Source organism: Halichoerus grypus, chromosome 2, assembly GCF_964656455.1.
Source record: "Halichoerus grypus chromosome 2, mHalGry1.hap1.1, whole genome shotgun sequence".
In the NCBI taxonomy this organism is placed as follows: domain Eukaryota; kingdom Metazoa; phylum Chordata; class Mammalia; order Carnivora; family Phocidae; genus Halichoerus; species Halichoerus grypus.
In genome coordinates this window covers 173,042,776-173,057,656 of record NC_135713.1, presented here as the reverse complement: position 1 = coordinate 173,057,656, position 14,881 = coordinate 173,042,776, and the positions used below count along the sequence as shown (strand labels likewise).

General features: G+C 44.5%; 1 protein-coding gene across 19 annotated transcripts in view; it reads right to left on the bottom strand.

Annotated features, from left to right (window-relative positions):
- Positions 1-1,220: 1,220 nt before the first annotated feature.
- SYNRG (synergin gamma) overlaps positions 1,221-14,881 on the bottom strand; it is a 77,426-nt gene continuing 63,765 nt past the window's right edge. For 11 of the 19 annotated variants that reach the window (XM_078063832.1, XM_078063868.1, XM_078063876.1 and 8 more), the window contains 2 exons: positions 3,209-3,319; positions 1,221-1,870 (listed from right to left, as the gene is read on the bottom strand). In XM_078063832.1, coding sequence (XP_077919958.1) covers positions 1,739-1,870; positions 3,209-3,319 — 243 coding nt within the window. In that variant the 3' untranslated portion in view covers positions 1,221-1,738. Of the gene's footprint in view, positions 3,320-14,881 lie in introns of all 19 variants that reach the window. The other 8 variants (XM_078063850.1, XM_078063858.1, XM_078063883.1 and 5 more) reach the window with 2 other exon arrangements.

Below are 14,881 nucleotides of genomic sequence, written 5' to 3'. Positions count from 1 at the left end.
AAAGCAGATTCATCTCCTCACTTCTCTGCACTCTGGGGCACAGCAAGGTAAAGCAGAAGCCTCAACAAGAGCTGTTCAACGAAAACATTCTATACCTTTCCTGGAGAAGATGGAGGCTAACGGGTGTAAGATGGAACACAACAGAATCCCTTCAAGTTTTGTCCTGAGAAGGGAAAACAATCTAATTAGTGATGTAAAGTAGCTATTTTATAGACAAAACTAATTTGTTCAGTTTATAAATAAAAACTAACGCGAGGTCAGACAGCCTGAGTCCTACAATGTGAAACACAAGATTCAGAGTCTCTTCATAAAGCACATAACTTAGAATTCAGAGAAATGTATGTCCTAGTTTGGCCTATTCTTCCCAGGACTTGACGATCCTTAACCATTTGGCTTTTTGTCCCCCCTACTGATTTTATGCATTCAGTTTAAGTGGCAAAGAAAGTTCCCTACACCAGATAGCAAGCATGAGCCTTCTAGAATGCCATCTCTTTTAGAACAATTTTCTTCCACTGCATCTAAGTCCTCTCCCGCTACCGTAAATAGCCATCTCACTGTTTACCTCAGTAGGCCAGGAACTCCGGCTTCTAGCCTGAACTAATTTTCAGGACTCTCACATAGATACTGCCAAGTCGGCAGCACCGGTCCCTGCACCATTTCTGGAAGTTTGGACACAGGCCACTGCAAAGAGGTTTCATTCAGCTGCCTTTCCAAATCTTGTCTGAACAAAAGGACCACGTTCAGTCTTTGAGGTAAACCAAAGTTTTCTGTGGAGGCTCCTAAGGGGAAGGCTATTCATCCTGACACACAAGGATTTGGGTCTTTGTCAAAATGAACATTCAACCCATTGCAAAGTGCCCAAGCATATTTGGAGGAAAAAGTCTTCTTGAAAGTTGACAGTGTTAGAAATGAACAAAAGGAGAATTGGTTCAGTTGTGACAGTAAAGTTGGTGAATCTACCCTTACCTACCTACCCTTGTTTTGTCCCACGGAGACGAGCAGAAGTTTTTCTATAAAAAGAACATCAGTGGACTCTGAGAAACAAACTGAGGGTTCTAGGGGGGAGGGGGGTGGGAGGATGGGTTAGCCTGGTGATGGGTATTAAAGAGGGCACGTTCTGCATGGAGCACTGGGTGTTATACACAAACAATCATGGAACACTACATCTAAAACTAGTGATGTATGGTGATCAATACAACATAATAAAAAAAAAACATCAGTTGAATCACAATTTCCCCTTTTTATTCATGTAGATATGGACAAACTAAATGTGGGTAAGTGCATTCTACTTCACAGGCCGACAGTGTTCTAGATCGGGGGAAGCCCTGGCTCCGAACATGCTTGCCAGCTGCAGTCCTGGAACTGCTTTTTCTTCAAACATCAGTTCTTCCCAGGATCAGTACTGCAGCAGCAAGTCACTCCTTAAAGAAAACTGTGGTCCACATTTTCAAACATCTTACCAGAGCGAGAGAGGAGTTAGCAAACTTCTGGTACCACGTGCAGTCTGGGCAGGGCTATTTTAAAATACCTCAAGCCCCCAAGGCCGGCAGTGGGACCGCAGGGGACAAAGGTCGTCTGTAGGAAGGCCTGGGACCCCAGCAGCTCCTCCTCCCTGCTGTGGCTCGGGGGGGTCTTCATACAGCTTCTGGAGGCGAACCTTCTGTTTCGTGCTCCCTGTCACCTCACGGGTTGTGAGGGAACCCCCAACCACCCAGTAGGTACTCCGTCGAGGAGCTCTTCAGAGCAGATCAGGCAGGATGAGGCCGGGAGGTTTTGGTTCAACACAGTTGATCCAGAAGTTGGCACAGCTGGCGTGATACTGGTGTCCCCCGTAGGCCAGCTTGAAACCGTCGGTCTCTGAGCTGAACGCCTGCCGGAAGGAGAGGGACAAGTGGGGCAGGTCCGGCTGCTTCTGCGGCCAAGTGCCGCTCGCTCGGCAGCCAGCGCGCCGAGCAGCTCAGACAGCCTAAGCAGCTGCGCAGGGAGCTACAGCAATTCCAGTGAGGAAGTTCTTCGCTGCTAATTAAAGGTCTAAAAAAATCTTTACCATTAAACCCAGTTTCAGCCAAAGGAGGCCAAATCTTTCACAGAAAAGGCAGACAGAGCTTGAACCGGGGGAGGCCATGGGGGTGGGGGTGTTCATTATATGGGGAACTGACACAGCCAAGGGCCCTGGCTGATTTTTACCCCTCACTGTGCCGAAGGAGGCCTGCCCCGAGGCGGGCCGTTAACTATGCGTGCGATCCCCCACCGTCCTCCCGTGGGAAAGACACGGGATTGAAAGCTCTCGGGGACCAAGGCCACTGGGGCCTGATAACTGAATCAACATAATTAAAAAGTCCAACCAGGTACAGGGTTTGTAAAAAGAGATACTAAAGCACGTAAGAATTACTCCCAGACGACTAATGCTTACAGGGAAGTCCCACTCAGCCAGTCCTAACCTCAGCTCCCCGGGGCTTTTCTAAAGCACTACAAGTAAACAGAACTCCGAACCCCAATTTGTTTTTGTCTGATAACTGCGGAATCCTGCTGCTCTTTGATTTCATTCTCTGTGTCACAACTTCGTCTTCCAGAAGCTGCTCCATCTGTTACCTTGTGCATCACGGAGAAAAATGCCCGCAACAGCGGCAGCCAATCATGAGCTACAAGCACGCAAACAAGACAGGAGCGCCCCCCCGCCCCAGACACACCCGTTGGTTGAATCAAACGTTACGGGAACAGACAGGCCTCGGCAAAGGGCTCCCGGTCAGAACAGTTCAGGATGGTGGCGGAATCAGTGGATTTGCCTTCCACACTCAAAACTGAGATGGAGACACTAGGATAATGTGTGACCGGTCTGTACTTTTTTAGGGTGTTCTTCTGCGGGCTTCTCTTCTTTCTGAAGTAACGCCGAAACCATAAGGTCAACAGAAGTCCCAGAACAGGGCCTCGTGCCTCCAAGCGAAGCCTCCCACGTTTAACCTCCTCTCCTCACCACCCCGCTGTGCTCAGGGCGCCGAAGGGAAGGCCTCTGCCCCCGCCTCACACAACCGCTCCCCGCACTGGCCTTTTGTAAGGACCGAGGTACTTCTGGGTCCGATTCCTGGGCTTCATCAAAATCCCCGCCTGCGGTCACAGGCCTGGCAGGAAGGGGGCCAGACAGGGTGGTCCCCGGAGGTCACGCGAGGGAGGCGCTTTGCCAGGGGCAGGGGGAAGGCATGTCACTTACCCGGCTTCTGGAGTCCACGTTTAAAAGGCACACGCCACAGGCAAGTTCCTGAGCATTTTTAATCCCAGGCCGTAGCATACAAGAGGAAAAATCCAGGGAATTTTCATCGGGCTGTGAGGACAAGACAAATGGGTAAGGGCGCAGCAGTTCTAAATGCTGCTGGCTTCACTCCCAATCACTCAGCCCCAACAGGTCTAGCAGCAAATTGTCACTTCTGATCCCATCAGTACAATTACTCCATTTCCCAAACGTTTACTGGGTACCGGCTGTGTTCTAGGTGTTAGGGGTGCTAGCATGAGCAGCAAGCGGTCTGTCCTCTGAGAACTCACAGTCCAGGGTGGGTGGCCACGTAGGTACCAGGTGACAGGTGACAGAAGAGCTGCACTAGGGCACACGGGCTGGGCAGCACCTACTCCGACCCAAGGGAAAAAGAGCCCGATGGCAGAGGATGCTTCCTAGCACTTAGAAACACCTTGGCTCAGTTTCAAGAGGTATATGCTACGTGAAGGGGACAGGAAAGGGGAGGTAAGAGAGGAGACGGTATTTATTCCACGCAGAACAAGCAACACAGGCAAAGGCCTCTAAGCAAAAGATCGGCTGTGGGAAGAAATCTAGGGGGTGGGAGCCAAGCTTATGAAAGGAGGTAGGAGATGGAACTCTAGCATGAAGGCCTTGAAAGGAATAAAGGAATAGAAGAGACTTTATCTTGGGAAGCCACTAAGGGTTCTAACTGCACCATGACAGGATCAGGTCTGTATTATGGACAGATCCCTCTGATTGCAGTGTAGGCAACCAATTGCGGATGGCAATCCTCAAGGTATGGGCCTCAGTTATGACACTGTTGTAAGTGGTCCAGGAGACAGACAGTGAAGGAAGTTAGAACTAGGGAAGCAACAGTGGGGGATGGAGAGAAATGGTCACCTGAAAAAGCCTGCGTGATGTGTGAGATGTGCAAGAAGGGGAGAGGCCTGGGCAGCCAACAGGATTTGCCATAAGGCACATGAAAGGAGACTCATGTTTGGGGCTGGGGGCTGGGGATAAGAGTTCAGTTTGCTGGGACGCTTGGGTGGCTCAGTCGGTTAAGCCTTTGGCTCAGGTCATGATCCCAGGGACCTGGGATCGAGCCCCGCATCAGGCTCTCTGCTCAGCCGGGAGCCTGCTTCTCCCTCTGCCTCTGCCTGCAGCTCCCCCAGCTTGTGCTCTGTCAAATAAATAAATACAATTTAAAAAAAAAAAAAAAACAGAGCTCAGTTTGGTATATGCTGAGTTGGAACTGCCTGTGGGACAGCCAAGTTCTGATGTTATGTAAGCGGTAAGACAGATATATAGTTCTAGTGCTCAAGACTGTGAGATTTAGAAGTTATCAGCTAGAAAGAGAAATATAAATACAGCATACAGCTATTATCAGTCCTTACTTGCTATGTATCACATCAAGCTCTTCACATGCATTATCTAATTTCTTCCTTACAACAAATCTATGAAATAGGAGCATAGCCCAATGATTAACAGGGCAGGTCCCAACTTTGGAAAGCTGTTAATTTCTTTAAAAATTTTTTTCTTTTTTGGTGGGCAGCAAAGTAAGGTCTATTGAGGGACAGTAAAGTGATAGTACAAAGCTCCCAAGGAGGTAGGGGACCTGAAGGGGTTGCCCCTTAAAAAATTTTTTTCTTAATTTATTTAAGTAGTATCTACACCCTACAGGGGCTCAAACTCATAATGCCAAAATCAAGAGTCACATGTTCTACTGACTGAGCCAGCCAGGTGGTCCTGGAAAGTTCTTCACTTCTTTTTCTTCTTCTTTTTTTTTAAAAGTAAGCTCCATGCTGCGCAGTGTGGGGCTTGAACTCACAACCTTGAGACCAAGATCTGAGCTGAAATCAAGACTCGGTCGCTTAACCAATTGAGCCACCCAAGCACCCTGAAAGCTCTTCATTTCTTAAAAGTTAAAATACATATCTACTATATGAACTTATATGCAATTCCACTCCTTGATATTTATCCAAGAGAAATAAAAACATGCTAACCAAGTCTTGCACAAAAAGTGTTCACAGTAACTCCATTCACATTAGCCAAACTGGAAATAGTACATCTCTATAGAAAATGGATTAAAAACCCATGGTATATCAATACAATGGAATAGGACTCACTGATAAAAGGGATCAAAGTGATATAACAATGTAAATGAATTTTTAAAACATGCTAAGAAGTCAGATACAAATACACATATATACTATGTAATTCTATATGAAGTTCTAGAACAGGCAACTCTATGGTGATAGAAGTCTATGGAAAATAGATCAGTGGTTATTTTTGGAATCAGATCATGGCAAGAGAGAACTTTAAGAGGTGATGAAAGCACTCCATAAATTGATAGGGTGTGGGCTTAGATGGCTAAATGCATTTGTTGAAACCGATTCAACTATGTATTTAAGATCTGTGCATTTCACTAAGTTATCCCTCAATTAAGAAAAACACTTGAATTATAAAACCAAAACAAAACAAGCCAAAAAAAAAAAGTTTCGGAAGAGTTTTTGTTTTTTTTTAAGATTTTAAAGTAATTTTGACATCCAATGTGGGGCTCGAACTCACAACCCTGAGATCAAGAGTTGCACTCTACTGACTTGAGCCAGCCAGGTGCCCCAGAAAAGTTGTATTCTTAATGTGAAGAAGTTTTAGATATACCTAAACAGATTTATTTTATTTATTTTTAAAAGATTTTATTTTGACAGAGACACAGCGAGAGAGAGAACACAAGCAGGGGGAGTAGGAGAGGGAGAAGCAGGCTTCCCGCTGAGCAGGGAGCCCGATGTGGGGACAATCCCAGGACCCTGGGATCATGACCTGAGCCGAAGGTAGATGCTTAACAACTGAGCCACCCAGGCGCCCCACCAATTAATTTTGATTTTATGTGCCCTTGAGCAGAGATTTCTCAAACTTGGCACCACTGATAACCTGGATAATTCTTTATTGTGGGGCCTGTCCTCTGCACTGGAGGATGTTAAACAGGATCCATAGCCAATTTGGGGGCAAAATCACCCCCTCTTCCACCATTAAGAATGGACTTTCCAAAGAGAAAAAAAATATGCACACATACAAATACATATACACATATAAACATACACATGTACATGAGCTTATTATAAATATGTATTGATATAAAAAGACTGTGAAGCACACAATTTACAAATAATAAAATATGCAATCATCTTTACTGCAAATTCCTGAGTCACTTGATTCTCACAGTGCTTCTTCTGAAAACATTTGCCCAACTCTCGGATCCACAGTCAGCCTATGCTTGTGCTCACCAGAGCATGGATGCTGTGAGCACTGGTTGGTGGTTCTCCGTTAAGGACTGAGACTGAGGTGGCACAGCAGACAGATCTCAGAATGTCCCTCATCTGTCAGATATGTGAATGACTCTGCTGAATTGGGTAACGGTTCTCAAATACTGGAGAACATTTCCTCAGCTTCTGATCTATTCACAATATAGCATTTGCGGACCTCCTTGGTATAAATACTGCCACCGTTGCTGATTTCAAGGTACCAACGTGATGTCGCTGAACATGGTGCTGGGAAGAGATGCCTGCAGTACCATCCTATAGTGTTTCCACATGTGAATGTAACAGACTAGGCTGACCAACTTCTTGGTTTGTTCAAGACTGTTCCAATTTCAGCTCTGAGGAAATCCCTCAGTCCTAAGCAAACTGGTATCAGTGGTTGTCCAAGGATAGACATAAGGAACCTCAAAAGCTAAGAACCAAGTAGGTGGGAACAAGAGGTAAGGATGGGAGTCGATGGCAACCAAGTAAAAGGGTCAAACAACTGTCCTATCTCGAGAACCCCAAACAAGAGCAGTGTAAGTCAGGTGTGAGCAAGTCAGGGGGTTACCAATGTGGGCTCAGAAAGAGGTCTGAATTTAAGATGGCACATGTCGTGCAGTTTGAGTTGATCATGTGAGCGGGTGGCCGAAGTGCCATGGAGACAAGAGTCCCTGAGGCCAGTGGCCAAGGATCTGGGAGCCTGGCATGTTGGGTGGTTTGTCCTAGTGGATACTGAGGTGACCCAGGATGATGGCAAATTCCTGCCAAAATAATAGCTACATCTTTTATACTTAGTTTAAGCTGAACCCCTGAGGAGTTAGTGTACTGTTTTTGTATTTGAAAAATTGTGTTATTCTTCCCTAGGGGAAAAAAAAATGGCTCCTCCCTACAAAAATGTATAGATTATATAGGTCTCATCCCCCCCGCAACTTTTTAAAAAAGATTTATTTGAGAGAGAGAGAGAGTACGCATGCACGAGCAGGGAGGATGGCGGCAGAGGAAGCAGCAGACTTCCTGTGGAGCAGGGAGCCTGATGTGGGGCTCAATCCTAGGACCCTGGGATCATGACCTGAGCCAAAGGCAGATGCTCAACCAACTGAGCCACCCAGGCATCCCTCCTCATCCCTTTCTAATTTGAAATCATAAACTGTGTATTAGCTTCACAAACCTTTCTTAAACTAACCTGAGCTGAATCCATTCAGATCACACCTAGGGAAGGAAGGACAGACAGTTCTCAAAGAAAAGGGGAGGCAGATGTTTCACCAATATGCATGAGGACTCTGACCTTGAAATGAACCTACATGGCCTTAGCCATAGACAATAACTTTTCTTTTCTAATGCAATCATGGCCAACTCTGGTCAAATCTAGAAGCAGGTTGTACTATACTTTGTTTGCTGTCCAATTTTGTCATCTATAAAATGGTTAACAATTTCACTTGTTCTTCCTACCTTCCTCAGTTGCTGTTGGGACCCTCAGAGATATATAAAAAGTTCTTTGAAATGCTCTAAATGATTATTAAAATTATTTACCTGACAAAATCTAACAAGCTTTTTTAAGAGGTTAAAAAAATAGTAGCACTTCTATAATCTATGTTATAGATATTTATCATGTTACGGAACAAGGGCTATTTGAGAAATAATTAAGAATCTGGGAAAACCCAATCTTGAAATCAATCCAATTAAGGAAAGCCCTTTAATATCTGTTTACCAAAGGCATAAGGAAAGCGAATGAAAAGGTCATATTGTAATCTCCCGTGAAAATCATAAGGCTCTTCATAAATTACCCTGTGGTCAAATTAGTCTTTCAAATGATAAAATTAACCTTTATAAATACACAACTATAAGCAGGGGGGTTGTTTTGTATATAGAGGCAGCGGGACACCAATCCATGGCCATAATTCTTTAAGAAGGTACACTCTCTACAGGCCATTTTAAATTGAACATCACCTACATTAACTGGCAAGTGTTTCATGCATTTAGTAAAGATTTTAATAAGTAGTTACAGTATAAATGGCCTGAATACAGTAAGTCCCAAAGTCAGACTGGGATATATAAATCCCGAGTCTTTAGCCAATAATAAACTGCTAAAATGGTGTCCAAGAAAATTATTATCAAGGAAGAAGAATTTGGTAGTAATTGGTGCTCTTTACAAATATCCTCATTATAATTCTTCTGGACAAATGGTAGGATGGGCACTTCCTATTCCCTTAAATGATGCATAGCCTAATAGCATGCAGAGTCAACAGACTGTGATCGTAAGTCACACGTGTCACTTCTGGGAGGGAGCCTTTAAGACTGATGTGCTGTTTGTCACGTTCCCTTGACCCTCCCCCGGTGATTAGCTATGTTCCACATGGTGGAGGCTTTGTCCCCTAGGTCCCTGAGTGAGAAGGACCTGTCCACAGGGACCCCTCCAACTTGACATGGACATATAGCAGAAGCAACACAGCTCTGCGGTTTTACATCACTAAGACGGTGGGGGGAAGTGTTCCCATAGCAAACCCGACCTAGTCTGACTAATACAAAAAATGATCTAGACACAGTTCCACAAGTAATTCTAGACTTTTGGTGTGAGTTACAATGTAACCATTTTCATTCTTAGTTTCAATGTTTTGTCTAATTTTTCCTATTGCTGCCCTAACAAAGTAGCAAAAATTTAGTTGTTTAAAACAACCTCAATTTATTCTCTTATAGTTCTGGAGGTCAGAATTCTAAAGTCGGCCGGCAACATAGCATTCTTTCTGGAAATTCTAGGGGAAAATCTGTTCCTTTACCTTGTCCAGTTTCTAGAGACCACCTGGACATTCCCTGATTCATGGTACCACCTTCTATCTTCAAAGCCAACAGCAGAGAATCTGCCAATCTTTCTCTTTGGTCCAACTGTCATATGGCTTTTTCTCGTGCTCACTTTATGCCTGATAATCCAGGATAAATTCCCCATTTAAAGACCCTTAGCTTAATCACATCTGTAAAGATCCTTCTACCATATAAGGTAATAAATTCACAGGTCCCAGGGATTAGGACATGGTCATCTCTGGGGGTGTGTGTGCCTTATTCCATCTACCCTATCACCTTCTGTCAACTGAGGATAGCCATGCAGAAACAAAATGAAGATTTGGTCTCTAAAACAACATGTGCACCGGCAAGATGACAAAAATGCTATCATTATTAAAAATAAACTGACCTCCTGACATGCCACAGCAATGGGAAGTTAAGTACTCTGAAATTCACTGCTTATTTCACATTGGAAGGAAGTACAAAAGAATCTGTATTATACAGATTATACAGAAAACAGTGGAATCAAAGCCTGTGTGATTTTCAGTTGACTGGAGGTTAGGAGACTAATAGTCCTGTCTCTCTTCCAAGATTTTATATGGCAAAATGGATCCGTTTCGTTTTCCAGGGCTGAGTCTGTCTTTGTTCCAAACCTACTGCACTTCATCTCTTAGGTAACCATTCACTCATCTCACTAAAATAGATGATGTTTACCTCCTGAGAAACGCCCAGCTCCTTCACAGTTTGCGCCCAGAGGTGCATATGCTTCCACCACGAGAGGGCGTTGGTGCATAAAGAGCGCGCTGAAACTCGGCCGGAGAACTCCCCGCTTCAGTAACTATCAGGGAGCCACCGTCTGGAGTCTGGGGCTGTGTACTTTGCTTTCCTCAGCCCAAGCACCACTACTGTGACAGAGCACTAACACTCTAGGACTTTTTCACCGAAGACAGGTAATGCAGCTGCTTCTTGATGGGAATAATTTCATGATGTCTTCACGGAAGAAACAAGTCTATTTTTTAGCATCCTGGAAGCTGGCATGGACACAGTAAGAAGAGTGGACTTCTGAAACTCACGATCTCAGGGTTGTGACATCGAGCCCCTTCTGGGGCTCCGCACTCAGCGCAGAGTCTTCTTCCTCCTTCTCCCTCTCCCTTTGCCCCCTCCCACCCCACTGGTGCTCTCACTCACTCTCTCTCTCTCTCAAATAAGTAAATAAATCTTTTTTTTTTAAAGATTTTATTTATTTGAGAGCGAGCGAGCATGCACAAACAGTGGGGAGGGAGAAAGAGTCTTAAGCAGACTCTGCACTGAGCATGGAGCCTGACGCGGGGCTTGATCACGACCTGAGTCAAACCAAGAGTCGGACACTTAACCCACTATACGACCCAGGCCTCCCGTAAATAAATCTTTAAAAATAAATAAATAAAACTAGGATGTGCATTCAAATTGCTGATTTGTCAGTTTCAGGCAAAGTTCATCTCTGAGCCTCAATTTCTTCAGCTGCAAATGGGGATGGTACTAGTGACCTCACAGGACGGCTACCAGGGTTCAACGAGAATGAATGGAAAGCATACAGCACGACACCTGACAGGTTCTAGTGCAAAACAAACTATTACAGTACTGGAATCAAGAGCCCGACTATGGCAATTTGGTTCACTAAGGAACTTTAAATTTAAATTCTACCTAAAATGAAACAACGGTATAAATAGTTACAAGCTTCCTATACAACCTCGGTCCTGCTTCTCTCTAGTAATGATTTCTTTGCATTGAGTCTCCCATCCAGAGTCCCTGGAGTTTGCAGAGCTTTGTTCCAGCTGAACTACACAGATGTTGGTTTGTGTCATTCACATTCGCATATCTATTTTTAGAGTAAAGTTTCTTTGTGACAAGTCATATCTTATACTTCCTCTGGAGAGTGCACACTATTCTTCATGCAGTGGGCAATTCAAGCAAGTTTTATAGACCAAAGACCTACAAGTTATCAAAAGGCAATGACAATGGTATCATCAGGAATAGTAACAAGAACCAAGCAGAGAAGGATAGTTTTTCTGTCACAGCTAACTTGGTGAAAAAGGCGCAAGTGGAAAAGCATGGGTAATTAGAGGAATGAATACTCAGTTGTGTTCATGTACAATTTGCATGCATTCCTGGGTTGTCTAGTTGCAGGCTAATTAATCCCTATACTGTTACCCTGTGTCTAAAAAGAATGTCAGGTAACATCACTCACTAGACAGAGATGCTAGATATGGAAGTTCCTCATGGGAGCTTGATGGAGAGGGCATGACTGTCTGGCATCTCTTCCCATTTACCTCACTTTCTGCCACACTGAGGGATTTAGAATCACCACATGTGAACAGGGCAACACTTCCCAGGTTAGATGGGTAACCAGACCCAACAGGCTTTCTTTGAAATCACAAAAGCAAATTCTATGGCTTTTTTTTGTTTTAAAAGATTTTATTTTTAAGTAATCTCTATACCCAATGTAAGGCTCCAATTTACAACCCCAAGATTAAGAGTCACATGCTCGGGGCGCCTGGGTGGCTCAGTGGGTTGGGCATCTATCTGACTCTTGGTTTTGGCTCAGGTTGTGATCTCAGGGTCCTGGGACCGAGCCCCGCATTGGTTCCATACTCAGCAGGGAGTCTTCTTGAAGAGTCTGTCCCTCCGCCTCTCCCCTGACTCACACGAGTGCATGCTCTCTAAAACAAATAAATAAATCTTAAAAAAAAAAGAGTCGCATACTCTACCAACTAAGCCAGACAGGCGCCCCCCTATGGCTTCCCTAAAAAGGTCTGAACAAAATTAATCCTTGGTATAAAAAAAATCAGAACAGGGATGACAATCTCGGAGTGGGATGATGACAAAGAACGAGCATAAGGAACCCTTCTGGAATGATGGGATAGCCTGTATCTTGATAGGGGTATTAGTTGTTTGGGGTACACACTTGTCAAAGCTCAGTGGTTTACGTAACACAACTTACTGAGTGGTATAAGCGAGGTTTGCATTTTTCTAGAGGCAGGCAGGCAGGCAGGCCGGCCTGGAGGGGCAGTCTAGGAGGCCAGCCCTTCTCACGAGCAGCAGCGGTAGCACCAGGGAACCTGCGAGTCTGAGAAGACGTGCACAGATGAACCTGGCTTCCACCTCACCCACTGACAGCAGCTACACCTCAAGAAGTAAATACACGATAGCAACCCACGCCAGGATTCTCCTCAATTCGTCCTGGCCCCAGACTGAAAAGCATTCATACAGAAGGAGCTTGGTTAAGGTGCTTGGTCTTTCATGATAATTTTTCTTCAAAGAGCTCAGGACAAAGAAAGATGCTCTGCTATCACAGTCATCCTTTCCTACCAGCAGCAGGAGAGAAGAGATGGGTAGCTGACCTGAGGTATTTTTTTTTAAGATTTTATTTATTTATTTAGAGAGCACAACCGCAAGTGGGGTGGGAGGAGAGGGAGAGAGAGAATCTTAAGCAGGCTCCACGCCCAGCACGGAGCCCAATGCAGGGCTTGATCTCATGACCCAGAGATCATGACCTGAGCTGAAACCAAGAGTCGGACGTCAAATGACTGGGCCACCCAGGCGCCCCTGATTGGAGGGTTTGTAAAGAAATCTAGTTTTCAAAGCATTAATTACATGAGAAACTGCCACCAAATCAAAGAGTCTTACAATCTAAATGGAAAGGGGGAGGTTCTTAAGCTGCTCTCTAGTCCTGGGATATAAAATAGGGGAAAAATGTACAGAAAAGAACTTGATTTTTCCTATCAAGTTGCTGCCAGGAGAGACACCTGGTGTTTCACCTCATTAACTCAGATGCTAAGTAATGACCCTCTTTCCCCAAAAAGGCTTTTGCACATCTCTGGTTTTCCCCACCCAGTTTGCCCATTTCAAGGAGGCAACAGAGTATAGTGGTTGAAGAGCAGACTCCTGACTTTGAGACTGTACCCAGGTCTAATATCTTGGTGCCTCAGTTTCTTCACCTGTAAAGGGGGGAGAATGATAGTATCTACCCTCAAAAGTTCTCTATTAAGTAAATTAAAAAGTTAAGAGTTAAGAACAGGGAATAGCACACGGTCAGCGCTCAGTAAAAGTTGGCTGATGATGATGAAGATATTCACGCTTAATCTGGTTCATGTTAGCACGAAGTTAGGAAGCAAAAGATGGGTGAATTAGGAGAGACCCAGACACATCATCTCTAGATTGCTAATGCTTGGTCTTAGATATCTTGTTGCTATAAAAACATGTCACAGATGAGTTTTGAGGTAAGACTCCTGTAAGACTAGCCAGAGAGGCTCAGATGAAGTAAAGGTAACACCACAGTGAACTCCATGATAAACAACTGGTAACATGTCCTTCCCTGTCCCACAGCCACCCTTGAATGTCATGAGCCAACCCACTTGGTTTGTAGCTGGTACTTAGAAACATTAGAAAACCCAAGGTTTCATCACCCAAACACAACCCTATTGTCACTGTGGCTTAGTTCCTTCCAGCCCTGTAGTAGCAGTTCTGTGTTATTTCAAACTTGGTGCTCCTTTAAACAAACGGCCACACAACATCCTAATATGAAGATTCACACAATTGACTTGACTGATCCTTTAGATTTTTCACTCTTACAAAGAACAACTTGTGCATTTATCTTGCTTCTTTTTGTGAGCTTGTATTTAGAACTGTTGCCTTGGGGGGCGCCTGGGTGGCTCAGTTGGTTAAGCGACTGCCTTCGGCTCAGGTCATGATCCTGGAGTCCCGGGATCGAGTCCCGCATCGGGCTCCCTGCTCAGCAGGGAGTCTGCTTCTCCCTCTGACCCTGCCCCCTCTCGTGCTCTCTCTCCCATTCTCTCTCTCAAATGAATAAATAAAATCTTTAAAAAAAAAAAAAAAAAAAAAAAGAACTGTTGCCTTGGGAAGTTTTCCTACAGGCGGGACTGCTGAGCCAACTACTCTGAATGTAAGTCCTTTAATTCATTTGACTTTTACTGGGTATTTATGCAGTGCCTGGCACTGTGCTCACATAGAGAACAAAACATGAACAACATGTGGTCTTGGTCCTTGTCCTCAAGGAGTTCACAGACAGGGGGAAAGTATATTGCTAAATACTCTTTATAGGGTGATACCGATTTATATTTCTTAATAAATTCCCTAAGGAATCATCCCCATTTTACCACATCGACCCCATTAGGATTCCAATAAGCAAACCAAACAAAAACTGGATTTATTATTAGGTAGAAAATGAAATCTTGCTTGGGTCTGAATTAATGTTTACTGATTAGCTGTGCCTCCCCTTTCACAAGTCACATCACGGTCTTGCTCAGATTTTACTGGGATGTTGGTCTATTTCTCGTCTACTTGCAGGTTTTCTTTACGGAGCAAAGACGTGAGCCCACCGTCTGTGTGCCCTGCTGGGCTATTTCCCAGTTCCCATTCAGTCTATTTTCCCACATTCAGAATGACTTCCACTAACTTGTACTTGGAGCTACGCCATTTGGCCTATATGCAGAGATTTCCTAAGAAACGACTCAGTGAAAACTACTGCTTTATTTGCTGAAAGGAGGTTGAAGATAACATAGGTTACATTAGTTTCCTC